The sequence below is a fragment of the Mustela putorius genome, unplaced genomic scaffold (genome assembly GCF_011764305.1).
Source record: "Mustela putorius furo isolate JIRA1106 unplaced genomic scaffold, ASM1176430v1.1 tig00000460_pilon_pilon_pilon, whole genome shotgun sequence".
In the NCBI taxonomy this organism is placed as follows: Eukaryota; Metazoa; Chordata; class Mammalia; order Carnivora; family Mustelidae; genus Mustela; species Mustela putorius.
Window position 1 is genome coordinate 22,000,066 of NW_025421389.1, and position 26,987 is coordinate 22,027,052.

The 26,987-nt window shown below is 55.4% G+C and overlaps 2 protein-coding genes across 6 annotated transcripts in view; one reads left to right on the forward strand and one right to left on the reverse strand.

The window, feature by feature from the left end:
* Positions 1-1,619, reverse strand: part of RNF214 (ring finger protein 214) — a 44,930-nt gene extending 43,311 nt beyond the window's left edge. Inside the window, exon 1 of one of the 3 annotated variants that reach the window (XM_045080499.1) lies at positions 1,283-1,619. The gene's annotated coding sequence lies outside the window, so the exon portion shown is untranslated. Of the gene's footprint in view, positions 1-1,233 lie in introns of all 3 variants that reach the window. The other 2 variants (XM_045080500.1, XM_045080498.1) reach the window with 2 other exon arrangements.
* Positions 1,619-26,848, forward strand: PCSK7 (proprotein convertase subtilisin/kexin type 7). 3 transcript variants are annotated; one of them, XM_004749908.3, is made up of 17 exons: positions 1,619-1,993; positions 3,497-3,616; positions 4,082-4,561; positions 5,232-5,366; positions 5,965-6,130; positions 7,274-7,364; positions 8,244-8,298; positions 8,760-8,898; positions 9,747-9,847; positions 12,357-12,524; positions 13,254-13,361; positions 13,800-13,902; positions 23,142-23,298; positions 23,852-23,946; positions 24,738-24,831; positions 25,029-25,146; positions 25,439-26,848. In XM_004749908.3, the coding sequence occupies exons 3-17, from the start codon at positions 4,094-4,096 to the stop codon at positions 25,802-25,804; spliced, it is 2,364 nt and encodes a 787-aa protein (XP_004749965.1). In that variant the 5' UTR covers positions 1,619-1,993; positions 3,497-3,616; positions 4,082-4,093; the 3' UTR covers positions 25,805-26,848. The 3 variants fall into 3 exon arrangements, 2 of the variants coding, with proteins under 2 accessions (XP_004749965.1, XP_044936432.1); XR_001178992.2 differs by lacking the exons at positions 25,029-25,146; positions 25,439-26,848 and adding an exon at positions 24,163-24,244; XM_045080497.1 differs by lacking the exon at positions 5,232-5,366.
* Positions 26,849-26,987: the final 139 nt, after the last annotated feature.

Below are 26,987 nucleotides of genomic sequence, written 5' to 3' on the forward strand. Positions count from 1 at the left end.
CATTTAAAACAGACTACAGCGTGTGAGAATCGCCCAAACAGTCCACATGCCTTCTTTACCTAGTATTATTTACAAAGAATGCATTTGGGGCCTAATAATCAACCATAGCATACATTTTAAATGATTACAATCATCCTCTGTGCATCTAAGTTAAGTTGTTTGGAGATGTTCGTGTGTGAGAAAAAAGCAAAGCGATGTTGGGCAATCAGAGCATCTTCTAGCGTCAGTGTGCTCCCCACACATGGGAAATGTTTGAGAGCCACTAATGGAGAAAAACACAGACTCTTCAGAGTTACTACAGGAGTGCAAAAGAGTACAGGAATCTTGGGTACTCCTCCAAGAGAAAGAGAGGCTGAGAAACAGGGTAATCCAAGTCAGGGGATGGGGACAGAGGCCTTTCCTGGATCAGGAGGTCATCCTTTGTGTAGCAGGACAAACTCACAGCCCTCTACGATGAAGACAAAGGGGGGAAAAGAATGTTGGGGGGGGGGCGTTGGGGTGGAAGTGTTAGTTTAAATTCTTGTTTTTATTTTAATAGCATCGCAGGTATTCACACCCCCCCCAACTCCGCCCGGAACCTTCAAGCATGGGCAAGAATGGAGACTGGGCGCTGTCAACACTTCAGTCACAGACCAGCGACCCGCTGTGCCTCAGTTTCCCCCATTATACAAAGCTCCTAGGAGGAAATGGGCCCCAATCGCCATTACTGCTCCCTCGGGGAGCAAACATCCTGCCCCGACAGAGCCCAGGGTCGGGGGTCCTCGGTGCCCAGGGCATGGGTCCTACGTGCGACTCTGCCGCTACAGCCCAAAGGGAGCGGGGCAGGTACGTCGGGCTGCAGGCTGCGGCGCGGGGTAAGAAGTCGAACGTGTCAAGGGAATCCCTGCGGCGACCGCCAGCGAGGTGGCGACGCCGGGAGCGACGGGTGCTCGGGGGGGAAACGGGGCACGGCCGCGAAGGGGACAATGGGGGAAGCAGCGCCCGGCGGCCACGGCCGCCTCAACCGGGGACCGCTAAGTCCGCCGCCTCCTCCGGCCGGGCCCCCCCCCACCCCTCTATCGCGCCCCCCACCCCGCCCCACCGCGTCGCCGGCGCCGTCCCGTTCCTAGGCCGGGACCCCTGCCCCGTCCGCACGGGCCCCCTCCACGCCCCCCGCCTCGACGACCCCCCCTCCGCCCCTGCCCTGGTCCCCGGCGTCGCAGCCCCCTCCCCGCGCGCCCGCCCCGCACACACCTCCCGCGCCGCGCCCCCGGGAGGCAGTGGGGGGAGGGACGGGACGCACCTGAGCGGGCGGAGCGGGGGGAGGGGGCGACCGAGCCTCGGGGGGAGGGGTCGAGCGGCGGCCCGCGCACCGCACCTCCCACTTCCGGCGGCGCGAGCGGAGCGGGCGAGGCTCGGTCGGGAGAGGAGCGGCCTCGGCAGCACTGCGCCGCCCCCGACGGCGCCCTCTGGCGGCCAGAGCCGGCACCGCGGAGGAGCCGCGGACTCCCTGGTAGCCCCCTAACGTACAAGTGGACCTTCCCGGGGACGCGGGGAGGGAGAGAGAGGCGACGGCGAGAAGGAAGGAGACTCGGCGGAGGGAGGAGCTCCTCTGGGAAGGTCCCAGGGAGAGTCGGGGCCATGGCGATCAGAGAGAAAAGAGGAACGAGGTGTTTTTAAAAGGTCGCAACCGAGACGCCCTTTCCAGAGGACGCCATGAAGGGCAAGACGGTCCCTCCGGACAGGGCCCCCGCTGAAGACACCCCGACAACTCGGGGCGGTGGGGCCAGGCGAGCGGAGCCCAGCACGCCCGCACGCTCCTCTCCCGGCGGAGGATGCCCGGAGCGGGAGGCCCCCTAGCGCCGGTTGCTCCGGGCCGCTGGGCCGGGCCGGGTCCCGCCGCTGATTGGCCGCGCCGCCGGGCGGAAGTGATGCTACTGTCACTGGCTCCCCGGGCTCCCGGGAAGCCGCGAGTTTCCGCAGGGAGGCGGCGGCGGCAGCTGCGGCTGGGCCGGTGAGTTGGGAACTCCGTGGGGGCGGGGCAGGAGAAGTCCGAGTGGCCCAGAGCCGGGGGGGCACTGGCCCCTGAGGACCAGGGGGCCGCATCGAGGGCGCCCTCAGCCCCGGCGTGGGGGAGCCCCGGGAGACGGGACACCGGGGTCGCGGATCTCAGGGTAGTAGGGGTCCCTCTGAGGGGAGGGTCACAGTGCACAGGCCAGTCGGGGCCGGAGAGAAGGAAATCAATGAAACTGACCCGGGACTCCACCTGGTTTCTAGGAACCGGGTGGAGAGGCTGCGAGGAGGTCAGTCTCTTGGGACAGTCTCGTTCCAGGACTCAGGGCTGCCCATATTCTTTCTTTTTTTCCCTTGGCACCTGAGACCTATGAAGAGACGCAAAAGAAGTTGGGTGAGGTTGTGATCTGCTTTCAGTGACTATTTAAGGTTCCTTTCCCAGAAACCTGGGGTGGGAGTGGGAGACGGTCCTGCTCTGCCAAGAGAGAGGAGGAAGTGGGGGTCGGGGTTCTCTTCTCTTCCGGAAATGTATGGGATCTAGGGGACTTGGAGGGGCCTGCCTCGGTGGGGGCACTATCTGACTGCTTGGCGAGATGTTGTTTTACTTAGTAAGGTCTGGGGAAGGCATCTGAGTGTGTTGGGACAGTGGAGGCTGCTGGAGGGCCCGGAGGAATGTGAGAGGGAATGTGCCTGGGAATGCGAAGGAGACACGGAATGCAGCTTTTTGGAGGGAAAAGTCAGGGGGCCTAAGTTCTCTTCTCCCTTTCCAAAGAGATTTCAATAAAATACCTATTTTTCTGTCACGTTTTGGGTTGGATCCCTTTGGGGGCGTGGGGATAGGAAGCCCTGCCTCAGGGTGCCACCAGCACAGAGCAGATGACTCCAAAGGAACCCAGTCGCCAATAGGTACACACAGGTTCTGCTGCCCTCCTCACCTGTCCCTGGCCCCACCATTGCCCCCTGGTTCTAAATGTAGCCTTTCTGAAATCAAACCATGGGTGGCAATCCCAAGTTTGGAGCGTAAGCCCTCACTTACAGGCCACCGGCTGAGCTTGTGCTGAAGGATAGCCATGTTTAGTGCTACTTTCCAATTGTCCAATCATTTCTCCTTTCCTGCTTGCCCACATGCTTTTTAGGCCTGTTCAGTTTTGTTTGCATCCTCGGGTTTTCACCATTTCCTTGCTGCCCCTGGCATCCATCAGAGATACAGAAATCAGGACGTTAGCTACCACCTCATCTAGGAAATAGTACTATCTGCTTCTCTAGGAGGGTGTCTTGGCAACAGTTCAAGCCCTCTTCTGGACCTCTGGGGAACAAAGAAAAGAGGGTGGCATGATGGTTAGGATAAGAAGTACGGTTTCTGTGCTAATCTGCAACCCACTTGAGATCCCTGGAAATGACATTTGATCACTGGCCACTTCCCTTGGTCACAGGTCATGGCTAGCCTCTGCTGGCTCCACTGAATTTGGAATGACACCATTTCTTCTTTGCTTGGGGCCCACAGGTCTGCAGTCTGTGCTGAGAACCGCCACTCCACAGTGAAAGTGATGCCTGGTTTCCATTTGCACAAAATGAGTGTGAGGTGGTTAGCCAGACCAGGAGCTCAACCTCACACAGAGCCCAGGTAGGACTGGGGCACCCGTGTGGGGAGTCAGCCCTGAGGACAACTGGACTGAGATGTCAGCTGGGGGGAAGATTTATGTCCCCTCGAAATAAGGGAGGAAGAACAGTCATGATTTTGCCAGTCACCTACGGGAGCGATACGACTTTTGAGCCCTTTTCAGAGTCGCAGTGGCAAAGAGCACTGTCGTGCCTCTTAGCAGTGGGACGTCCTCCCTGATTATCTGGAGAGATGGCACTGCCATCCTGCCACCTTGCGGGTATCTGCTGGGGTTGTACCTGCCCATACCCCACACCCCACCCGTTGCTCTGGAATAAATGTTTATGAAAAGAGAGGATCCAGTGTTTACAAATGTAAACGGAGTGGATTGGGGGATTGTAGGCTGGTTGTAGGCAACCTACAGGGATGGCTTGGTCTCCTTACAGATTCCCCGCAGGGGTCCCTGATGTCCTTTCTGTTTGTCTGCAGCCTGCTGCTCTGATGCCGAAGGGGAGGCGGAAAGTGCCACACTTGGATGCCCCCCTGGGCCTACCCATCTGCCTCTGGCTGGAGTTGGCCGGGCTCTTCTTGCTGGTTCCCTGGGTCATGGGCCTGGCAGGGACCAATAGGCCCGGAGCCCAGGGTCCAGGGGGGCTAAGCTGGGCCGTGCACCTGGACAGCCTGGAAGACGGCGGTCCGGAAGAGACTCTGGAGCAGCAGGCAGATGCCTTGGCCCGGGCAGCGGGGCTGCTGAATGCTGGGCGCATTGGGGAGCTGCGGGGGTACTACCTCCTCGTCCAGCCGGTGGGGCAGCAGCAGGGGCAGCCGGCGGAGGCTGTGCGGCGGCAGGCAGAGGCCGTGTTAGCCGGGCACGAGGCTGTGCGCTGGCACTCGGAGCAGAGGCTGCTCAAGCGGGCCAAGCGCAGCGTCCACTTCAACGACCCCAAGTACCCGCAGCAGTGGCACCTGGTGAGCCCGGCCCTGCCGCCTGCAGCCCTCAGGCAGAGAAGTTGGGGTGCTCTGTTCTCTAAAGGGCCTTTGACCCTATTACTCTCCCGTTGCCCCTGTCCTTTGCCTGAGAACATGTTTCATTTCTGTTGGCTTCGGTGGCGGGTTTTGCCCTCGGGCTCCTCCTTCCCTGTGCTGGCTTCTGGAGAGCCAGAAGTTGGGGTGTGGGTGCTGGGGCGAGGCTGCCCGGGCTCAGATCCAGCTCCTCCACTTACGTGGAGATTGTAACAGTGTGTACCTGGTGGAGTTCTGATTAGGAGAAGTGAATTAATATGTGTGTGCCTGATGCCTTGTAAACACTTGGTACCACGTTATGTTTTGTAGTGTTCATAGGATATACTTTATATGGCTGAATCGTATCCTCCAACGCTTGTCCTTGCCACCATTTCACTTTTAGCACCAGTGAAGGATGCCAGGCCTTCCTGGAGAGTGAGCCCGTGGGAAAGCCCTCCCTTGTCCCCCTGTCCCCACCCAGACCTCTCTGTCCACAACCGCTGTGCGGCTCTTTGGTGGTGGCCGGGAGGGAAGGAAAAAGGGACTGCGGGCTCTGACTCATCTGTCTGTGAGCTATGTCGTGTGTCACTAGGCTCCCAAGGCTCTGGAATAGTTCCTGAGCCTATGTTTCCCACAGAATAACAGGCGGAGCCCTGGCAGGGACATCAACGTGACAGGTGTATGGGAACGCAATGTCACGGGGCGAGGGGTGACTGTGGTGGTGGTGGATGATGGAGTAGAACATACCATCCAGGACATCGCACCCAACTACGTGAGTGGCCCTGGCGCGCCCCCTCCGACGCCCACATCTTATCTCCTTCTTGTTACTGCCTCAGCCTGGCCCCCTTTCTTAGGGGTCCCCGGGCCACACAGAAGGGCCTGGGAGGTGGGATAGTGTTCTTCATCCTCCCCACTCCCACAGCCAGCGTTCCAGTCTGGCAGTTAAGACCCAGCGAGAGAACTTGGCGTGGCACTTCCTGCTTCTGGCTGCTGCTCCCTGCCCTGGGGAGTAAGGAGTGGCCTCTGGAGGCAACTTGCCTCTCCCCAGAGTTCTGAGCACCTTCCTCCTCCAAAGCCTGCTCTTTAGGTAGCTCTAAATCTCTTATCCTGGGCTTCCCAAGCTGCAGGGCTGTCTCCTGGGCCCGTTTCTGTAACGGACAAGAGAGAGGTTTGCTGAGACCTGGGGCACTTCTCAGTTTTGCCCCATGTGTCCTGTTCTCACCTCTGCAGCCTGACAGAGAGGGATGGGCCTCTTGCGCTGGCTGGGAGCCCCAAAGTTCCCGGTTCCCCCAGGTCTCCTCTCCCCCTGAGTGCCAGGACCCAACCCATTAAAACTTTTGAATGACCACATGTCCCCTCCAATGTTTCAGAGCCCTGAGGGCAGCTATGACCTCAACTCCAACGACCCTGACCCAATGCCACACCCGGACGCTGAGAACGGCAACCACCACGGCACGAGGTGTGCGGGAGAGATTGCCGCCGTGCCCAACAACAGCTTCTGTGCCGTCGGAGTGGCCTACGGGAGCCGCATAGCAGGTACCTTCCGCTCTAGCCTCAGTGGGCTTCACTCCCCGCCTGCTCCTCTCCCAAGGGCTGACCATGTTGATCAACGCACATGGAATCAAGCAAAGGATAAATTTATGACAGATAGAGCTGTAGGATGTACCAGGTCATTGATGTTTGTGAGTGCAGTGGTGTTTCAAACATGCTGTTAGCCGCAAACCCTATCATATAAAACATATCAAAGAGGGAATGGTCTTGAAGTGGGATGGAGGCCTCGAGCCCCAACCACTCACTCACTTGCCCCCTTTCTCTGATCGTGGTTATGTCCCGTCAAATGACCAGCTCACTGTAACAATAACTCCTTTTCCTTATCTAGATTATACTTGTATTTCCCTAACTTCCCAAGGACCCTCTTAGTTGTCCCTCTTCCTTCATCCTGTCTGTCTGTGGAGACGCCCCTCCCATCCCCCAGTCCTTCTGAAAGTTGCTGTCTGCGCGCCCTCCTCTCAGGAGAGCTGAGCAGCCCTGGCCCCTACTGGAGCTTGTTCTAAGGCTCTTTCTCTTAGTCTTCCTACATCAAGAGGGAATGTACGTCAAGAGGGAACGGGGGAAGAGCCTGAATAGGAAAACCCTCCCCTACTGCTCCTAAATGCTTGGAACCTGCAGACAGAACGGATTGGCTGCATTCCCCTTATTCTCCAGCAGAGGGCAGCAGCCCTCTCCATAAAGGAACTACTGAGTGAGCCAGAAACTTCCTGACCCCAGTCCCCTCCCAAAGCTCCATGGCTACCTGACCACCAGGATGTGACCCACCCCATTTTAGAGGGTAAAAGTAGGCATCCGTGGAGCAGTAATGGTCATAAGTACCATTTATTAGGCACACTGTATGTGTCAAGCACTGCACCCAGGCTCTACAGGATTAAGGATGCAAATAAGGTCCTTTTTTGGATGCCTACATTCTAGCCCAGGCCTCGTCCTACCAGCCCCGATGATCCTTAGAATCCAAGATTCAGCATTAGTTAAACAAACAAACAAAAAAGCCCATTTTGGTACATACACATGGTTTAAAAAAGAGAGCTCAGCAGGGAAAGGAAGCCTCCCCATGTGGCTCTCCACCACCAGCTCCCCATCGGGGACCCACGTGGTCGGGGAGCTGATGTGGCCTTCACCGCCCAGGTATCCGGGTCCTGGACGGGCCCCTCACGGACAGCATGGAGGCCGTGGCGTTCAACACACACTACCAGATCAACGACATCTACAGCTGCAGGTACGGCTGGGCGGGAACGTGCAGCCCCCACAGCGGAGCAGCAGGTGCCTGCTGGAGTCCTCTTGCTGCCTTCAGGCCGGAAGTCCGCCACCTGCTTCTCCAAACCCCTGGCCCTGGGTTCTCGGTCGCAAGCCCTACGCCACCCCATCATCAGGGGCCCACACGAGGAGTGTCTGCCCCGTGTTTACCTGTTTCGTGACCTCCGAAGGGCTCCTTTCCCACCACAGCCGGGCAGAACATGCAGTGCCAGTTCCCGCCACCCTGCAGGCGTCAGTGCACCTACAGCTTTGGGTTTTGGCGATAGGTGGGGAGCGGGTGGGGCCTGGGCTCCTGAGAAAGGGGAAACCGAATTTGCGCTGCCCTCACAGCACCGATGGCACCGGCTCTTCCCCCAGCCGTCACCCCCTTAAATGCATGAGGTCATCCATAGAGGACATTTCCCTTAGAGAAGGAAGAGAGAGCTCCTCAGACCCAGGAACTCACACAGACAATGTAGGTCCTTTGTGGGTACTCTGCCATCGAGCCTTGTCTGAGATCCCTAGATCAGAAGATGGGGTGTCCTCCAGTCCCTCTCTACCAATATGTGTCGTCTCCTGCTCCCTGGGACCCAAGAAAGGATTTTCAGGGGCAGGTGAAAGTGGTCTTAGAGGGGGAAAGTTTCTAAGGGGAAAAAAAGAGCCTTGTCACGTACTTCCATTTTCCACTTTGGAGTGAAGGCTGGATCTTTGAACCCTGTGTCCTTTAATCATGGGGGGCTTGGACTGGAACCCTTGGGAGGATAGGAAGAGCCCGGGCAGGGCGTGGCCACTTGGGACTGGGAAGCCTGGGTGGGCCACCACTGTGGGGCTCTGGCTCTTCCCTCTGGGTATTTCTCAACAGCTGGGGACCAGATGATGATGGGAAGACAGTGGATGGTCCCCACCAGCTTGGAAAGGTAACTGAACTGTGTGAAGATTGCGAGACCCAGGACACCCTCTTCGTTTAGATCAAGTCGCTCGCTTTCCCAGCCTACCCCATCCATGGGGCCAGACTCACAGCATCCAGACCCACCACCCCCTTTGGGGTGACTCCTTCTAACCTGGAGGTGGGGCAGCACAGTTAACACCAGTTCTTAGAGAAGTGGACGGTGCCTTGAGTCATTTCCCTGTGATTCTGTGCTTGCCCCCGCATCACTGGCCCCACGGATCTGATAAGCAGCAGACTTTCATCAGACACTTGCTCAACTCCCAGGTCCCTCCCTTTCTTGTTTTCCATCTTTAAATCTCTCTTTATGTTGGCCCAATGCCTTTGGGCTTTTTCCCCTTTTCTTTCTGGAAGGGGGGGAGAGGACTGGTATGGAAGGTAGAGGTCTTTCTCTGAGCTCCTCAGCTGACCCATGACCGTTGTCCTCCTCAGGCTGCCTTGCAACACGGGGTGATTGCTGGCCGCAGGGGCTTCGGGAGCATCTTTGTGGTGGCCAGCGGCAATGGCGGTCAGCACAACGACAACTGCAACTACGACGGCTACGCCAACTCCATCTACACCGTCACCATAGGTAGTGGCCTGGCGGTTGTGTGTGCATGAGTGCTTGGTGTGTCGCTCCACGGGGAGGGGACTCTATTTTGGTGTGTGGGGGACTCAGTGGGGGGGGGTGTTTTGGGGTGTGTATCCCTCGGCGGTAGAGGGCTTCCATATTTTGGGGAGGGTGTCCCTCAGTGGGGAGGGGGGAGGGGCTGTGGATTTGGGGGGTGCCCTGGCTTCCGTGGTGTCTGTCTGTGTGAGCATGATCTTGTCTTCAGAGCCATATAGTTAGGGGGGACTAGCCCTGCTTCTGGGGATCTCAGGACTTCCTTAGATGTCACCATACCCCAGGAACACTTTCAGCCCGTCATCTGGTTAGGCCTCTGCTCCAGCCTCCCTTCCCATGGGCCACTTGGCTCCTGCTTGAAGCCTTCCCTGACCCCTACGAGCCTGAATGAAATGCCCGTCCCTGTGCCCCCCCACCACAGCATCTGCTGCCCCGGTTGCATTTACTTACCTTACTTCCTCTCTGACTTTTGGCTCCCTGAGCTCGAGACCGTGGCCTTTTCCATGTGGCCCCGATGCCTCTCCCACTGCGGGATCCGCAGTAGATCATTAATGAGTGAATAAACGTGGACAATGTGTGAACAGATGAGTAGTAATCAAGGGGAACACCCTCAGTTCTACCGTGCGGCCTACTGAAAGAATGGTACTAGGGCCCAGAATCCCCTCTGCCGTTTGAGGTTACCTGTTCAGGTGAGGCGTATGTGCCCTCTGAGGCACTTGGGGGGCAGAGATCATTTTTTAAACAAAGGACAGCCTCCCAGACGATAATTGATACCATCAGGCCCCTGGCGCATGTCTCCCCTGCTCTGCCCCCAGGTGCTGTGGACGAGGAGGGACGGATGCCTTTCTATGCCGAGGAGTGTGCCTCCATGCTGGCGGTCACCTTCAGTGGTGGGGACAAGATGCTCCGAAGCATTGTGAGTGCCTCCTGTGCCCTGTGCTCCCCGTCACTGTCCCACAGGACACCCCTCAGGCAGCACGGCTGTATTTCTCAGGGTCGCTGCTCCCCCGCCCCGCCCCGCCCCTCCAGTTCCTCTTCCCCAGCAGATCAGAGTCTCATCGGGGCATGCTGCTGTTGGGAAATCAGAACTAGGACCCTGAACAAACCTGTACGTGGTTTTTACCTGCAGCATTTTAACTTACGAATATATGTATTTTTATAGAGACTAGTACGTATCACCCTGATTAAAAAACTCTTTTCAAATGTCTTCTTTTGGTGGAATTTGGGCTTTGGCTAATTCCTGTGGGGTTAGGAAAGAACCTTCATTCCATTACTCTTTAGCCCTTACGTAAATACTATGAGTTCTGGTCATGTTCCTCATCGGGAGTAAAGCTAGTGGTTGTTTTCACGGGATGGGTGGGAAGAGGAGTCTGGGAAATGTCTGTCAACCCAAGAAACACTTCTTTCCTTGGAGCTAGAATTGGAACCACGTCCAACAAGGGATCAGAGCAGGGGAGTGGAGCTTGTCACGCTGAGGAACCTTTTAAAGAATTCAGGCTCTGCTGCCCACACCCGCTGGCTTAGCTCCATCCCGGCGTGTTCAGGCCAGGTCTCTGGACTGGGACCCCAGAGCTCCAGGGAAGAGCTGGGCTAGAGCCTGGGGGTGTCCTCCTTCTCCAGAGGCCTGGGGACAGACGTCTCTCTGGAGCCGCTTTGTCTTCCTGCTGGGTCACATTCCTTCTCCAAAACTGAAATTCTGTTTTGCCAGTAAGTGACTTCTGGCCAACGCACAGTTCCAAGGCCCTGTGCCCGTGGCCCTCTGCCTCCCGCCCCCGCCCAGGGAGAAGGAAAAAGGGAGTGGGCTAAAGGAAACACATCAGAGAGGCTTTGCCCAGCAGGCAGGCGTCGGATTCAGAGGGCTCCCTGCTCCCCAAAGGCCAGGCTGGATGAGAAGAAAGAGCAGGAGCAAACTGTGCTCTTGGTGCCCTGGCAGAAACTGGGGAGCCCACTCGCCGAGGCCTCCCTAGCATGGTTGAGACTTGCTCTGCAGTGCCTAGCTGTTCTAACTCCCCTCCCCTTCCTACTCCCACCCCCGCCTCCACCTGAACTGTCCCTGGCCCAGAAGTGAGAGGAGTTTATGTAGCCAAGGTCCCAGCTTTGGGATGTCCTTGCCTTGGAAACCCGCTGCAAGTTCTTGCTCAGTGACCAGCAGTCTCCTTGGAGGCAGGGTGAGCAGCCTGTGCTATTCCCCCGCTGGGCGCCTGGGGTGCTCCCCTGGACTTTCCCAGGGCTGCCTGGGGCTCCTGCCGCCCTAGGCATGTTCACGGCCCTCACAGCTACCCCTGAGACTATCCCGTGACGCTGTTTCCTTAACAGGAAAAAACCCAGTCTGCTCCCTGGCACAGACCAGCCTTCCCAGTCTCGTTGAGGCTCCAACTTGGAGGGCTTTTTCCTTTTTCTTCGGGGAGCACACGGTGTCTGAGTGAAAATTACATCTCTTGGCAGCTGCTGTAACAGCTGGGAGGGAAGCAGTGAGTACAATGGAGAAAGGGCAGTTCTTGGCAGAAGTTAGCACCCTGGTATCTGACCCAGAGAGAAGCCTGGAAGGAAAAAATTCTCTAGTCTTAACATTGGCACCATGGCCTAGATCCAAAGAGCCACAGCGTGGGGCAGATTTAGGCAAACCCTTTATGGCTCCAGGGTTGATTAGAGCATGAAAAGAAGAGCTTGATGCCATCTGTCCCCGTGAGGTAACTCCCCTTCCCCACCCCCACCTCAGAACCACAGGTAGAGAGGGGGGCTCACGGGAACCACACTGAGGCCCCAGGCCCAGAGCGGTGAGGCAGTTTGGGCCAGGGCCGGCAGGCCGTGTAGACACGAAGCCCACCCTGAGCTCACAGGGTGGGCAAGGACTCAGCTCCCTCTCCCTGGGAACACACTCCCTTTGTTCCCACTGATGTCAGTCCAGCCCTTGTCACCGAGCTGCCAAGTTGGATTTCCTTGAATGGTGCTGTCACTGTTGTCACAGCTCCAGCTGGGGCCCGGGAGCTCCCCCAACCACTTCCTCCGTCTAGCATGGTCGCAGGGCCCGGAGGGTCGGGGTGGGGAATTTGGGAAGCTGTTATTAGAGGAGCAGGAGTCAGGAAGGCTGTCCTCTGCACATAAGGCGTCTCCCACAGTGCTCTCTCCTTTCTGCCTGCAGCCAGACCCTCCAAAGTAGCTTTTTAGTCTTTACTCATCTTTTCTCAGTTCTCCAGAGCTTGTCCTACAGGGCCTTGAAGGGTTAAGGATCTCCTTTGTGCTGACCCACTAGTGGGCGTCCCTCTGGTCAGAGGTTCGGTTCTCACAAGGGAAGGGCCCACCTGAGGGGCTTACTCTGAGCGCCCACCCCCCCACCCCAACCCCCCCACTGCCACCCCCCACTCCCCTGCATAGCACCTGTGCACTCTGTGTCTAACCCCGCCCTCCTCCCATCCACTCCCCAGGTGACCACTGACTGGGACCTTCAGAAGGGCACAGGCTGCACTGAAGGCCACACGGGGACCTCGGCCGCGGCCCCTCTCGCAGCGGGCATGATAGCGCTGATGCTGCAGGTGCGGCCGTGCCTCACGTGGCGGGATGTCCAACACATCATTGTCTTCACAGCCACGCAGGTGAGACCCAGCCGCCTTCCCCACGCTTCTGCTTCCGTGCACATGCAGGGAGAAGGCAGCTTCAGACTCTCCCAAACGCGAGGGGCCAGATGCTTTCCAGAGTTGCCGGTATGTAGAACAGGCGCGAGTGGCCCGTCAAGATCTCAGGCCTGAACTCGTTAATACCTGCTCTGCCTGAGCCATTTCACCTGCCGAGCAGCTCGCTGGGCTCCCTTCCTCCAGGGCCTGTGACTCCTGGTTCCCTCTCCAGGAACAAGCCGGGAGGGTGGTGACATCATGAGGCTTGGACCTTTTGTTCCAGCTCTCCTTGGGGAACCCTGTCCCCTTGGCCCCAAGTGGGAGTCTGGTCCAGGTCAGCCAACAGGGGCAGCAAGGAAACCCGAGTTACGTTGTTGACCTTGTAGTTGCCCCTTGAACAACATGGGTCTGGATGCATGGATCTGCTGTCAATGTATTTTCTTTTCCTCAAGATTTTCTTGATAACACTCCCTTTTCTCTGGCTGACTTTACTGTAGGAATACAATACATTATCGATGTGATGTACAAAATTTGTGTGTACCAACTGCTTCTGTTCTCCGTAAAGATCCTGGTCTGCAGGAGGCTATTCGTAGTTAAGGTTTGGGCAGTTAGAAGTTAAACATGGAGTTTCAGCTGTGTTGAACTGACTTGTTCAAGAGTCGGGCGTACCTGGGAAACCCGAGAGACCAAGCGGCACCTCTGTTCTTGCAGTACGAGGATCGCCGTGCCGACTGGATCACCAACGAGGCCGGCTTCAGCCACAGCCACCAGCACGGATTCGGCCTGCTCAACGCCTGGAGACTCGTCAATGCAGCCAAGGTGAATGGGTGTTGGCAGCGCGGGGACCCCTGCCTGGCAGGGTGGGGGGGGGGGGGGGGGGCAAGTGCCTAAAACCTTGCCTGGCACGTCGTAGGCACTTAATAAATGTTCTTCGTTTCGTTTACCCTCTTGCCATCTGACACCCATTTTTCAAACGGAGAAGCAGGCTCAACACGCTCACAGAAGTTCCCGAACTGTTAGCGAGTGTAGCTTGGGGCTCCCAGGGTGCGCTGGGCCTCCTCTCACACCCTGGACGCAGCCACTCGCTCTGGTTCCGTGTTTCGGTGCCGTAGGGTGCGCTCCCGGGTGTCGGCAGGAGCCTCGGGAGTGAAAGGAGGTGATGAGGACAGGAGAGAGAAGAGCTGGGCCCCGAGAATCGAGTGGATGAGTGTGCGCGGCCCGTCTCGCTCATTCACCACCACCCCTTTCCTTTACTAGATCTGGACCTCTGTCCCTTACTTAGCTTCCTATGTCAGCCCTGTGTTAAAAGAGAACAAGGCTATCCCGCTGTCCCCCCACTCACTGGAGGTCCTGTGGAATGGTAAGTAGTCAGCAGAAAGGGGGTTAATCTCGGGCCTGAGGTTTGGGGCGGGGTGCCGGGGAAGTCCAGCTCATCGGCCCTGCCCGACTCTGCCCCCTTCTTTGAGGAGCTGAGCTCCAGGCAGACCTGTGGAGTTTTCTTTGACCATTTTAGGACATGTTGCTGCTTCTGACTTGGCTGGCCCCCTGGCTGCTTAAATAAGACCTTTCTCCTGAGTTACTAGTAGTGGAAGGAGCTGCTGAGCAACCGGTTAGAAGGGCGGGACGGAGGGGGAGGAGTGGCCCTGGGACTTGAGCCACGGAGGCAGGACTTGAAAGATGCTGCTCCGACTTCCAGGCTGGGGATTGGCCAGGCAGACCCCTTCAGCCCAGTGGCCTTTGGATGAAGAAAATGAATCTCTTCCTTTGACTCTCCGGCTTCTGTGATACAGAAGCCTGGTGGGGTGTTTGGGGCGGGACTGGAGGATGCCGAAGTCTTCCCCAGGAGCCGTTATCTGTCCTATGTGCCCGCCTCCGTCACACCCAGGCTCCCTGGGGTTGTGTGAAGTGCTGCGGTTGAACCCCTTCCCGGACAAGAGGGCAGCAGGATGGGGATGCTTGTGCCCGGCAGCAGATTCCCCCGAGATCCCGAGTGAGAGTTTCCGTACTCCCAGCTCCGAGGGGGATTTTTTTTTCCCCCCTTAAAGAATTTTGCCAGTCAGAGTTATTTGCTATTTTTTGTGAAGACTGAATCATGCCATGTTTTGGGCCCAAATTAGAACTCCGTCCTCACTTACCCCAGTTTGATCCTAGAGAGTGATCAAACCAGAGCAAGAATAAGAGGAGGAATGGCCAAAGAAGGGAGCCCAGAAGGGAGGGGCAAGGCAGCTTCCCTCCAGTAGAGGTTTCCCCAAGAAGTGTTCCGTTGTCTCTCTCCCTAACCGTGTCTGTCACTTGCCCATTCCCTCTACGTGGAAGGAAATCCACGGGCCTGGTTCATTGCGTTTTCCGTAAAAGGAATGCTGTCTTGGAAAGGGCATCCACCAAGGCAGAGAAGTCCAGGAACATTCCTGGGAATGCAGTTCAGTCGGAACCTCTAGGCTTTGCACTGATGAGTCTTGGAGATAGTGAACCTTTTAACCGGCACCTCTCACCCAGCATTCCCCCACTGTCCTTTAACTAACAAAGTAATGCAGAGTCGCACTTGCCAAATGGGAGTTAACTTAGAAGAGGGTTGGGGGCCTTTCGAGCCTCATCATCCTCTGCTTCCCGCTGACCAGGGGACCTTGCCCCAGCACGGGTGACAAACCTCCCCGGCAACCGCTTCTTTGTCACTAGGAAGCATAAAAGCAAACGTTGAGGTTTGGGGCAGGGTGCCCGCTGACCTGGACATTGTCCTGGACGGAGAAGAGTGGAATGGGCTAGTGGGCAGAGAGGATGAAGCAAAGGGAGGTGTAGACCCAGAGTTCTGCTAGCGTGGGGGGCAGCAGGCAGGACAGCTGCGAATTTCTGAGTTCAGCGAAGGTGTCTTCTCTCTTGTGGCTCCGTTTACCCTCCAGCAAACAGGACAGAAAGTACAAGCCTGTGGGCGCACTTGGAGGTTGAAGGGACTGTAGTTAATATGGTTTAGAGCAACTAGACAGTCCACAGATATGCCCCTGTGCCCAAGCTTGGTCTTTTCCCCCAGACCGGGGGGAATCGGTGTCTGAGGGTTCAAAGTCAGCTGTTTCTAAGAGGGAGGGAGCTGAAGGTCGCCGAGAGAGGAGAGGAGGTACGGTACTGCTAACACTATAGAACGGTGGTGTCCCACAGAACTTTCCACAGTGATGGAAGTGCTCTCTACCCACTGGCTATGCGAGGGCTATTCAACACTTAAGATGTGGCTAGTGTGAGTGAGGAGCTAAGTTTTAATTGTATTATATTTAACTTCACATAAATAACCGTGTGTGCCGCCATGCTGGGCAGTGCAGTGATGGAGCCAGACGGAGGATGTGGGGGAAGCGGGACCGGGGCCCCTTGGTTCCCGTAGAGCTGCCTCGGGGTCTGAAATCACTACCAGAGGGCAGGAGGGGCAGCGGGGTTGGGGAGGAGTATCTAACACACGAGAGCATCTGCATGTCTTCAGGGAATATCCTGAAGCCCCTTGTGGTTACCCTGTTACCCTACTTGAAGCCTGAGTGTAACAGGCGAGGCCTCCGTGGAGGCAGGAGTCCTGCTGCCTCTCTGTGCCTCCCCTGTCCCGCCCACCCTCTCCCTCTGCACTGACTCTTCTCCTGCCTTCACACGACCTTGGGTCACCTATGGGGAAACAAATGGAAGTCCCTGTCGGCCTTTAACCTGGAACCCTTAAAAGTGAATGAACTAAAGCCACCAGTCACTCTTTTTCCCCCCCAAATTTTATTTATTCATTTGTCAGACAGAGATCACAAGTAGGCAGAGAGGCAGAGAGAGAGGGAAGCAGGCTCCCTGCCAAGCAGAGAGCCCGATGTGAGGCTCCATCCCAGAACCCTGGGATCATGACCTAGCCGAAGGCAGAGGCTTTAAACCACTGAGCCACCCAGGCACCCCAGCCACTGGTCACTTTTAGCACCCCGTCTCTATCACTGAAGACTCGGTTCCATGGCTCACAGTGCCCCCTTTCCCGGTCAGGCACGGGGGTTAGTTCAGAGTTCATCCTTCTTGACCTTTCTGCCGCTGTGACCTTATTCATGGGGCCCTGGCAGCAGCCTCCCTCCTGTGCAGCCTCCATGACCTCCTCTCTCCAGAGCCCTCTCTTAGCTCTGCTGCCGAGGTCCTCGTGTCCTTTGTGGGCCTGGTCACCGCTCCCAGCCCGTGAGTGCCTCCTCATACTCCTCTGTGGCTCTGTCTCCTCCCTCGGGTCTCTCCCTCTGCCGTGCAGCAGGTCTTGTGACTTCCACGAAGGATTCTTAGCTCGAAATCTCATCCTCTGATCCCTTACCTGTGGGAAGGATAGAGATTGTCAGAGCTCCCCCAAGATCACGAGCGCAGGAAGCCCTGGGACCTTCTGGCCAAGGGGGCGGGGGGGAGTTGAGAAAGACCCTGACTTATTCCCAAATGAGAATAATCAGACAGTCCTCATCAGCTGGGACTTGAATCCTTCTTGGGAGCCAAGCACCCTTCTGAGTGTTCCTTCATTTAACTCCGTAACTCACTTGGTTCCGGCGTCCCCACGTGCGCAGCCACCGGAGTCTGTCTGCACCAGTAGAAAGGGCATGTGGCATGGCCCCACACATATCCTAACACAGACGGGCTCTTGTGGGACTCTTTTTGGATTCCATTCTGCTCTGTGACATTCTGGAACATGGCATTGATGCCTTGTGAGCCCCTTGTCTGCCATGTTAACGCTCTCCTCCGGCCATGCCACCGGTTTCCCCCTGCAGCTTCCTCTGCCTGCGTCACCGTGCAGTGTTGGGTGTCCCACCATCACGGCACATCACAAATACGACATTTCAGATTTCATTGTCACCCTCCAAAAGCCAGCTTACTTTCTAGGTTTCTCCCATTCTCCGTTAGAGCCCTTGCCTCGCTGTAGAGTTGCACGCTTGAAGCCCTGGCGTGGTCAGCCACTCTGGACCCCTTGCTTCTCCCCAGGTCTTGCCCTGTCCGTTCCCGTGCAAGGCCGTCTTTCCGTACTTCTCTGCAATGTCTCTCGATTGATTCACTCATTCATTCTGCTAACGCGAGACCCACCTCGTTCCAGGCACTGCGTTAAGTTCTGGGGATTCAGAGATAGGACAGGATTCCTGCCCTTAGGACCTCACCGTCTGGGAGGGGGAAGGCAGCCTGTCTGCTGTAGAGATGACACAGTGTCCGAGAGATGACCCCCACCCAGGCAAAACAGGAGGGCTCTTAGAGAAGCTAGAGACCGACCTAAGCTGCGGGAGGAGGTGAGGAGAGGGCCATCTAGAAGCAGGGGCCACATGTGTAGAGTCCACAGAACTTCAGGGAGCCTCGAGTTGTGTGGCATGGCTGGGGCAGGGCCAGACAGAACTGCTTGTGCCTCAGTAAGGAAGTTGAATGTGACCTGGAGGTCTGTATGTGGGGAGCATCTGAGACAAGTTTTCACGAGTTGCTGGTAGGGGAGGGTGAAGGAGACCAGTCCCTTGTCTTTCAAAACTATATACTCGGTCTCTGCCTTCACATGACTCTGGGAAGGAGAAGTGAGGACTACTTTTTTTTTTTTTTTAAGATTTTATTTATTTATTTAACAGATAGAGATCACAAGTAGGCAGAGAGAGAGAGAGAGGAGAAAGCAGGCTCCCCGCTGAGCTGAGAGCCCGATGTGGGGCTCGATCCCAGGACCCTGAGATAATGACAGGAGCCGAAGGCAGAGGCTTTAACCCACTGAGCCACCCAGGCACCCTGAGAAGTGAGGACTATTGATGGAACAAGATTGGCTATAAATTGATAAATACTGGAGTTAGATGTTGAGAACACCTGTTCTATTTTTTATATATATCTGGGATTTTCTGTAGTCAGAATGTATATGTATGAATGTATATATAAATATATACGTTCATTTATGTTTTTTAACATATAAAAAGATTTCCAAGTTTTTGAGCTTGAGCAACTGTCTAATTAGTAGTGACATCAAATGAGATGAAGAACCCAGGCCCAAGAACAGATCTGGGCAAGGGTTGGGCAGTATAAAGGACCAAGGCCTGGAATTTGGCTCTGCTGTGTTTGAGGTTTCGGGCAACACCTAAAGGTTATATGCAGAGAGCAGTGAGGAAGTAAGTTCAAAAGGGAAGAAAAGATCTGGAGGAGGAGGTCCCCAGGGTAGGTGGGCAGACAGAGGATAACAGGATAAAAGAAGACCCGGCAAACGGCCTGGGACTGTGTTAAAGTGTGGTGGTCCGTGGAAAGACCCTTCCGGAGGAGAACAGGAGGGATGAGATGGGCTGGTGGGGGGAGGGGGAGGAGGAAGTCAGGAGGATGATATTGTGGGAACTCAGGGCTGTCTCAGTGAGAGAGGGCACGGAGACAAGGACGGAAGGGGCGGCCCTGGGTTTGCTGCACAGGCCCCCGGTGCCTTCGAGAACCGTTGCCAGGTACTCACAGGGGCAAACGCTCCATCTCAGCTGGTTGAGTAATTCGTAGAGGCAGGAGATTTCTGGTTAAAGATGGCAAATTGTCACGTCCTTTTATTTCTACTTTCTCCCAAAACCTCACCAAAAAAAGAACAAAGGAATACTAATGGTATAAGCACAAGGACAAAGACAATGGGAGAGAGACCTTAGCAAATGAGAGATTTCTTCACATTTTTAGAAGATGAAAAACGAATGGAGTAGTGAGCAGGGCTGAGAAAATTGCATACCAAGTGTCTGCAAGGGTGATACTAAGAAGTGAGCCCCTTCGTGGCCCAGAGTCCCAGCGGGTTGGGGACTCAGAAATCCCATGTGCTCCAGGAGACAGTGGCGGGTATGAGGCGGAGAATAGGGATCCGTAAAAAGGTAGATGCTGGAGCACCTTCTCCCATCCTTGGCAGCCAGATGATGTCCCTTCCTTACTCCGCCAGGAGTTGGGAGGTTTCTTGTTCCAGAGACAGGGAATGTCCTGGGAGCCGGGGCCCTCCCCTCCAAGCCAGCTGCCCAGATCCCAGGGCCCTGGCAGCCAGGAGCTTGGTGGTTCCTCTCTGGGGCAATGGAAGGACCCCTCACAGAAAGACTTGGAGATACGGACACAAAGGGCTCCTCCATGAACCAGTCTGGGGCCAGGCCGGCTGACTTTAGTTAGGGAAGCCTACCAGTACAAAACTCCACCATCCTTAGAGCTTCCGACTGGCTCTAAGCCAATATGGATCACTGGCTATTTGGGGAGAAGATAAGCAAAAACAAAAAACCTCCAAATCCTAAGGATGTTGTTTTTAATCGCTAAAACTCAGCCAAACTGCTTGTCCTGGGGTACGGGATAGGTATGGGGATACATGAGAAGGTCGAGTAAAGATGCTTTCACATACTGCCTGAAACTGGTGGAGAGGCAGTGATTCCACAAGGAAGAATAAACCAAGGGAAGGAGAGGATGGGGGTGGGGGGGTGTAGGCAGAGAGGAGACAGAAGCCCAAGGCAGGAGAGGAGGGTCCCAGCCCAGCGGCACGGCAGTGGATAGGAACGGGAACCAGGGAGCCCGAGATGGAGGCACTGGTGGAGCTTCCAATCTGTTTGTTCATTTGAAGAAATAGTATCCAGAGAGGCCATGTGGTTCTTTTGTGCAGTAGGAGCATGAGTGATGGGGGATATGGAGTAAACACAGGACAGTTACTAACTGCAGAGGGGACATCAGCAGATTGTTCAGAAAATGAAATACAATCGTTCTATACTACTTGGCTAAATCCCACATAAGATTTATAAGGCTATAGTAAGGAAACAAAATATTAATCTATCTAAAAATGGTGCTATAATTATTTTGAGAGGACAGAGGGGACGGCAGGGTAGGAAGAAGGTCAGTGTGGTATCAAATCCTCACGGGCTGTAATTAAAAGTCGATATATAATGTCTAAAACTGATTAACCATGAAATAGTCACACATGCCTATTATTTGGGAACATGAAGGTAGATCCCAGAAGAAAACAACCGAGAGCAGTAAGAAGTGTTTGCTTCTGGAGAGTGGCTCAGGAGGATGGTGAGGAAGGGGGTAGGAAGTTGCTCTTTCACTTTTAAAACCATGTATACTATCTTGACAGGAAAAAATGTTAAGAATGAACGGGAGGGTAAGAAGTAGAGATAGAGAATGTAGACATCTTTTCCAAGAAGTTTACCAGTAAAGGAAAAGATGTAATATCTGATACTTACATAGTCTTAATACTTGGTATACGTCTAAGTACTTCATGTGTATGAACTAATATAATCCTCCTGTCAACCCTAGGAAGTAGGTACTGTTACTCTCCAAGTTTTCCAGATAAGGAAATGAATCCTATCCTTAGAGCTAGGACAAGGTGGGATTTGAACCCAGGCTGGATGGCACCAGAGCCCACATTCTTCACGCGGTGGGCAGAAGAGAGGGAAGGGTTGAGAAAGGGTTTATTTGTTTTTGGCTTTCATCTGTAGCAGCAAAGACATAAGAAGATCAGGCCAAGAAGATGGCGAATGGGGCCGGTCCAATGTTGGACTCTGGCCAGACAGTTGCTGTGGAAGGAAAAGAAAACCCATGAAGCTTGAGAGAGTAAACAAGAGGGCGATGGAGAGCTGAGCTGCAGGATCTGAGCTGTTAGAGAGGAGCTGGGGGGGCGCCTGGGTGGCTCAGTGGGTTAAGCCTCAGCCTTCGGCTCAGGTCATGGTCTCAGGGTTCTGGGGTCAAGCCCCGCATCGGGCTTTCTGCTCAGCGGGGAGCCTGCTTCCCTCTCTCTCTCTGCCTGCCTCTCTGCCTACTTGTGATCTTTGTATGTCAAATAAATAAAATCTTAAAAAAAAGAGAGAGAGAGGAGCCGGGTAGCACCCAAGTCGATGAAGGAAGAGCTCAAGAAGGGAGTGAGGGAAGCGGAGAGATGAGATGTCCTTGTGCTCAGAGAAGGTGGGTGGGACATTGGCTTGGAAGACTTGCCGCGTGGAATGAAAGACCATTCACACGTGCACACATCTATGCCCAGGGAGAGGTCCAGATCAGTATTTCCCAACACGTTATCAAGAAGTGTAGTAACTTTGTTGTCGTTTTGCTCAGCGGCTCCTCTGATTGTTGCATTGCTTATCTGATGAAACCCACAAAGAGAGTTTCTAAGCTGTTTGGAAGTGAGGCAGTGCTGGATAATGATGTGGCCTGGGGTGTCGTCATGGAAGTGGGTGCTGAGGTCGGGAGGTAAACAGTATGAGGTCACGATGACATGGGACAGCAGTCCTCTGGGTGCCGTGTGATAGTGGATGACGGCAGTTGGTGCATTTCTGTGAGCGAACTAGAGTGGGGCTGAGCGGGAGGCCGGCAGACACACGTCCTGGAAGGACAGAAGGTGGTGTCATGGGTTGAGCCTTGCCTCCCGTCTTCCTTCCGTGTAGCTGTCCACCACCCTGGAAGGTGGAGGTGCTGGTCTCCACCTCACCTGTTGGAACGGATCGGTGGGAAGAAGTACTTTAGAAAGGACGGCGTCTCCTTGCCCCCTAATTTTCCACCATCCCCCAAGGAATTCTTCCTTTCCATCCATCCCCTGAGGAGTTCTTCCATGGCAGTCATTCGCATTTTTCTTAAACTTTGTTTTGAGATAACTGTGGATTCCCAGGGAGCTGCAAAGCCGTGCTTAGGGGAGTCTCATGCACTCTTCTCCCCGCATGAATGTCTGAAACAATTCCAGCCCATTAGCAAAGCCAGTAAAAGGACATGGCTATGGTCCATGAAGGATACTCAGACACACACTCCTGTTTGTACGAGTGTGTGTGTGTCGGGGTGGGGGCAGGGCTCCCTCACAGGTTTGCCACACCTGGAGCCTTGGGTACCCACCACTACCACCAAGACCCAGGCCACCCCAGCCTCACTAGACTCCGTCGTGTCACTCGGTGGCCGTGCCCATGCCCTCAGCCCCATCCCTCGTGCCTGGCAGCCACTCACCTGGCAGCCTGCTCCACGCTGCTGTCATTCATGAGGATCACGCAGCAGAAGTCACGTGCTGCATATCCTTGTGAGACAGGCTTATTTTTCATTCAGCACCATTTCCTCCAAGTGTATTCCATTGACTAGTTTTTTAGAAATTTGTACTGCCTTCTTTATGAAACACATTCATTTCTCCCCTGCCTTTGGGCCATCTCCCCTCCTGGAACATACCACTGTCCATACCCCTCTCGACTGGGCTGTGTTCATCCCCTTCTCCGGAGGCTCTCCCTGCCCCGTGCCTAGAGCCTCTCTGTTTTTAGCATCAGTTATGTACTCCTCACACCGTCTCACTCTCCGCTAGCAGGTAGAAGGCAGAGATCATGTCCAACTTACCTTTCTATCCCCAGCATCTAGTACAGTGCCTGAAATGTAGGAGGTACTCGGTAAATTCTTCTTTGGATGAATGAATGGTTGAAGCTGCCCTGTTTGGTTCTTACGTTGTGTCTTGAATATGTGATCTCCAATGAGACACTAAACGAGATTTTCAGCCCCTTGAAATCAGCCACAACATCCCATTCACTCGCCTGCGCTGGGTCTCCGTTAGGGCTGCATTGGGTATCTGTATGAGGGTTCAGTGAGTATGTACCTTTATGTGTGTTGGGAGGAAGTGAGGGCGTAAGTGTTGATGGGGCCGGTTTCCCAGCTGCCCAGCCTGACTTCCCACAGTCAGCAGGACGGACCTGGAGATGTCGGGGCTGAAGACTCTAGAGCACGTGGCAGTGACAGTCTCCATCACTCACCCACGCCGTGGCAGCTTGGAACTGAAACTGTTTTGCCCCAGCGGCATGATGTCCCTTATCGGCACGCCTCGCAGCATGGACTCGTACGTATGCCTACCCGCACCTTCTGGGCTTTTTTTGGCAATGAGGAAAAGATAGAAAAAAGGCGGACACGGACACTGTCCTCTGCTGTCATGGCACTGGCTGACTGTGGTGGCGGGATGCCATTTCCTACCTGCTTCGTAGAGGTCACTTAAAACATGCTAAGCACCGCACTTGAGAAATACTTCCTCTAATGCTTACATGAACGATGCAGAGGAGACTTTACCCTCTTTTTACAGATGAGGAAACAAGTCACAGAGCTAGTAAGTGCCTCAGGAAGTAACAGTAAGCCTAAATCTGTCGAGCTCCCCGGCCTGTGGTCTCTCCACATCTGCTTTTCCCACTAGCACATGCTGACAAGTCCCTCAGCTCATGGGATCCCTGGGGAAGGGACAGCACTTGGGGACCCCTCATGGCGCGCTCCCCAGTAGCTGGAGCTCTGGCCACAACAGCTATGTTCTGATGGCTCCTACAGTTAGAAATCATGTTTGTGGCAGAGGGTCGGTCCCCTGCCCCACGTCTTCTGCATTTTCTACTCTTTTCTTCCCCCCCCAGAGACCCAAATGGCTTCAATGATTGGACCTTCTCCACTGTGCGGTGCTGGGGGGAAAGAGCGAAGGGGATTTACAGACTTGTGATCAGGGATGTAGGTAAGCCCGCCCCCTGCCCCGTATCCCCCACCATCTGGCCCCTCTGGAGCTCAGAGTCCCTGCAGAAACCGCCCCATGGAGAATACTGCCATCGGACCGACAGGGTAGCTGCCGAGAAATACACCCCATCTAGAACATGGGCCCTGAGATCTGAGACTGTTCATTGATCCTACCTCTCATGTTCCTTGGAGAAGTGACTGATCCATTTTTCCTCAGGATAGCAACAAAAATTCCTTGTTGAAACCACATTTCAAGTCCTTTCACATATAACCATCCTTCGACCAGCCCTGGTAGGCAGGTAAGGGCAGGACTAATTTTCACCATTTTTTGGTTGTTTTTGTTTTTGTTTTTGTTTTTTTTCCCTTTGTTTTTTAACTGAGGCCCACCCAAGGTCTGAAGTGACTGGCACAAGGTCACACACTATTCCAGTGAGGAGAGTGGCAACGGAACCCAACTCTCCTGGCTTCCTGCCAAGTTAGGTAGTCACTAGACTGCTGGTTTTCAAACCTTGCTTTAATTTAGTAGAAGGACATTTTTTCCCCCCAAGCAAAATCCCAGCTGAAACCCTAAAATGTGAAGGAAAGAAAGGCAGAACATCTTTGCTTCAGAACCACACCTTTCAGCCTCGCTGTCTCCATCCCTGAGGGCCCCCGAGAAGCACCTCAATAGAACCCCTGGGCAGTGGACCGTGTGGCCAAGTCCCCCCAGGGGCTGGGGTGGGGGCAGGCCTCTGCTGTTTGCACAGCCAGTGTGGGGGCCGAGCTCACGGACTGCCCCGCTTGCGGCTCTAGGAGACGAGACGCTCCAGGCTGGCGTCCTTCGGCAGTGGCAGCTGACCCTCTACGGCTCTGTGTGGAGTCCAGTGGACATCAGGGACAGGCAAAGGTGGGTTCCGGGCACACGTGCCGGGGGGAGGCAGCTCCTGGGGCCAGGAGAAGCCATGCAGGGAGCTCCACCGCCCTGGGACCCCTTCTTGCTGTGGGCCTTCCTCCCTCCCCAGCTGTGCAGTGGGAGAATCAGTGACGCCAGGGGTCAGGGAACCAAGTTCAGGAGGGCGTCCTCCTCTCTTTTCTTCTGCACAGACTATTAGAAAGTGCCATGAGTGGAAAATACCTGCATGACGGCTTCACTCTGCCCTGCCCTCCCGGGCTGAAAATCCCCGAGGAAAACGGTTACACCATCACCCCTAACACCCTCAAGGTACGGGGGTCCAGCCTCCAGCTCCAGGCAGGCGGGAGGGCAGGAGTGTCCTGGGGGGTCTGGACCTTGCTGGGGTACTCCAGGTGACTTGAGAAGTGACGGGTTGCAAGGAGCTGGCTGGGCCCCCACTCGACTACTAGATCTAAGAGGGAGCTTCTTGGGTGGGGGCAAGGGCTTTGGGGTGGGAGAGGCAGTCCCGAAGGTGAGATTTTCTGAGCTCATTGTTCTGGGTTGAGAAAAGCCACAGGCTTTGGGAAACCATCCCTAACTTGGGTGCTTGACTTTTCCCCAGACTCTGGTGCTGGTAGGCAGTTTTACCATCTTCTGGACCGTGTACTACATGCTGGAAATTTATCTGAGCCAGAGGAATGTGGCCTCTCACCAAGTTTGCAGGAGTGGACCCTGCCACTGGCCCCAACGAAGCCAAAAAGCCAGGGAAGAGGGGACAGAGCTAGAATCAGTGCCACTTTGCAACAGCAAGGATCCAGACGGAGTGGAGACAGAAAGTGAGGGCCCTCCCACCACCTCTGAGCTCCTTGCCCCAGACCTGCTGGATCCAGGGGCCTGGGGCCTATCCCAGGACAGGAGTACCCTGAACTGCCCTCATCATCACCTAGCCCCAGACCTGCTGCAGGGGAAGGAGGAGCAGATTTGCTGACCCAAGGCCCAACAGGCTCAATATGGGACAGACTCTTCCTTCCCAAAGCTGGGGAATCTTGGAAGCCTGCTCTGAAGTCCCGGGAGCCCCGGAGAGAAGGCGGCCTGATGCTCCCATCGGGAATCCACAGGCTGGAGAGCACCCTCTGACTACCTTCAGGGAGGCCGAGGGCCTTCTGAGGAATCGTGCCGTGTGAACAGTGTGGCCATGGCCACTGGATCTTCCTCCGACTGGACAGGAGCTTCCGGTTAGAAGGTCTTGACCAAGGGCTCAGCGCCCCCCCCCACAATGGGGCAGGCCTGTCTCCTCATTTCTCCTGGGCAAGCCGGTGATGTGGGTCAGAGGGACCCTCATCCATGCATGGGTGGGGCGGCGGCTGCTATGGCCAGAGGAGTCTCTCCGCAGAAACGTCCACGGGGTCACAGGGGAACAGGGCTCAGGGTGAAGGCTGGGAAGGGCCTGTGGGTATATGCCTGTCCTTTTAATGACCCAGGACCTAGAAAGAGCAATCTTTTCCTGTGCATCCCTCCCCTTCCTGCCTCTACCTGGAGCCTAGGACCTACTGGTATGATAGTTAGCCCTTGGCCCAGCACACTCACCCTGAAAGCCGCTGCCTCCTTAAGCCCTGGTCAGAAGCCAACCTTGAACACAGCCCTGACTCCTCCACCATCGCCCCCCACCCTCCACCCTGAGGGATCGGTACGACACTCCTGGCAAGGCCAGGAGGTTGGGCACGGCTCCCCAGGGCCTGCGGGGCAGGTCTGCAGCAGTACGACAGGGGTCCGCCACTGCCACTCCAGCCCTGGGAATGCCCTGTCTTCCTCTGCAAAGCGCTCAGGGAAATGGCCTTACCCGCTGGAGGCCAGCTATCTGCCTGACCAGCTAGGACTCCTCCCGGCCTTGGCCTCCTCCCCTCTTCTGAGCTAGTTGGTTGATCTAAATTTTTTTTTTTTAACGCTTAAGATTTGGGTTTCTCTTTTCGCAGCAACATTTGGTTGAATGTTTTTCTGCACAGCTTTTCCAAAATAAAAACCTTCCACGCAACTCTGCCGCTCTGCATCCCCTTTCATCTGCCTCCCAGAGCTCATGTATGTCACTCCTCTTGGCCTTCGGTCCCCGTCCCTGAGATTCACTCCTCCTCTGCCTGGGCCTCTGAAGGAAGCTGACCCCCCCTGGGATCCCT

Bases quoted from the DNA above. Each gene is read 5' to 3' on its own strand.
- PCSK7 (XM_004749908.3), top strand. From the start codon at position 4,094: ATGCCGAAGGGGAGGCGGAAAGTGCCACACTTGGATGCCCCCCTGGGC. The intron at 5,367-5,964 runs GTGAGTGGCCCT...CCAATGTTTCAG, and splicing joins AGGACATCGCACCCAACTAC to AGCCCTGAGGGCAGCTATGA. The intron at 8,299-8,759 runs GTAACTGAACTG...TGTCCTCCTCAG, and splicing joins GTCCCCACCAGCTTGGAAAG to GCTGCCTTGCAACACGGGGT.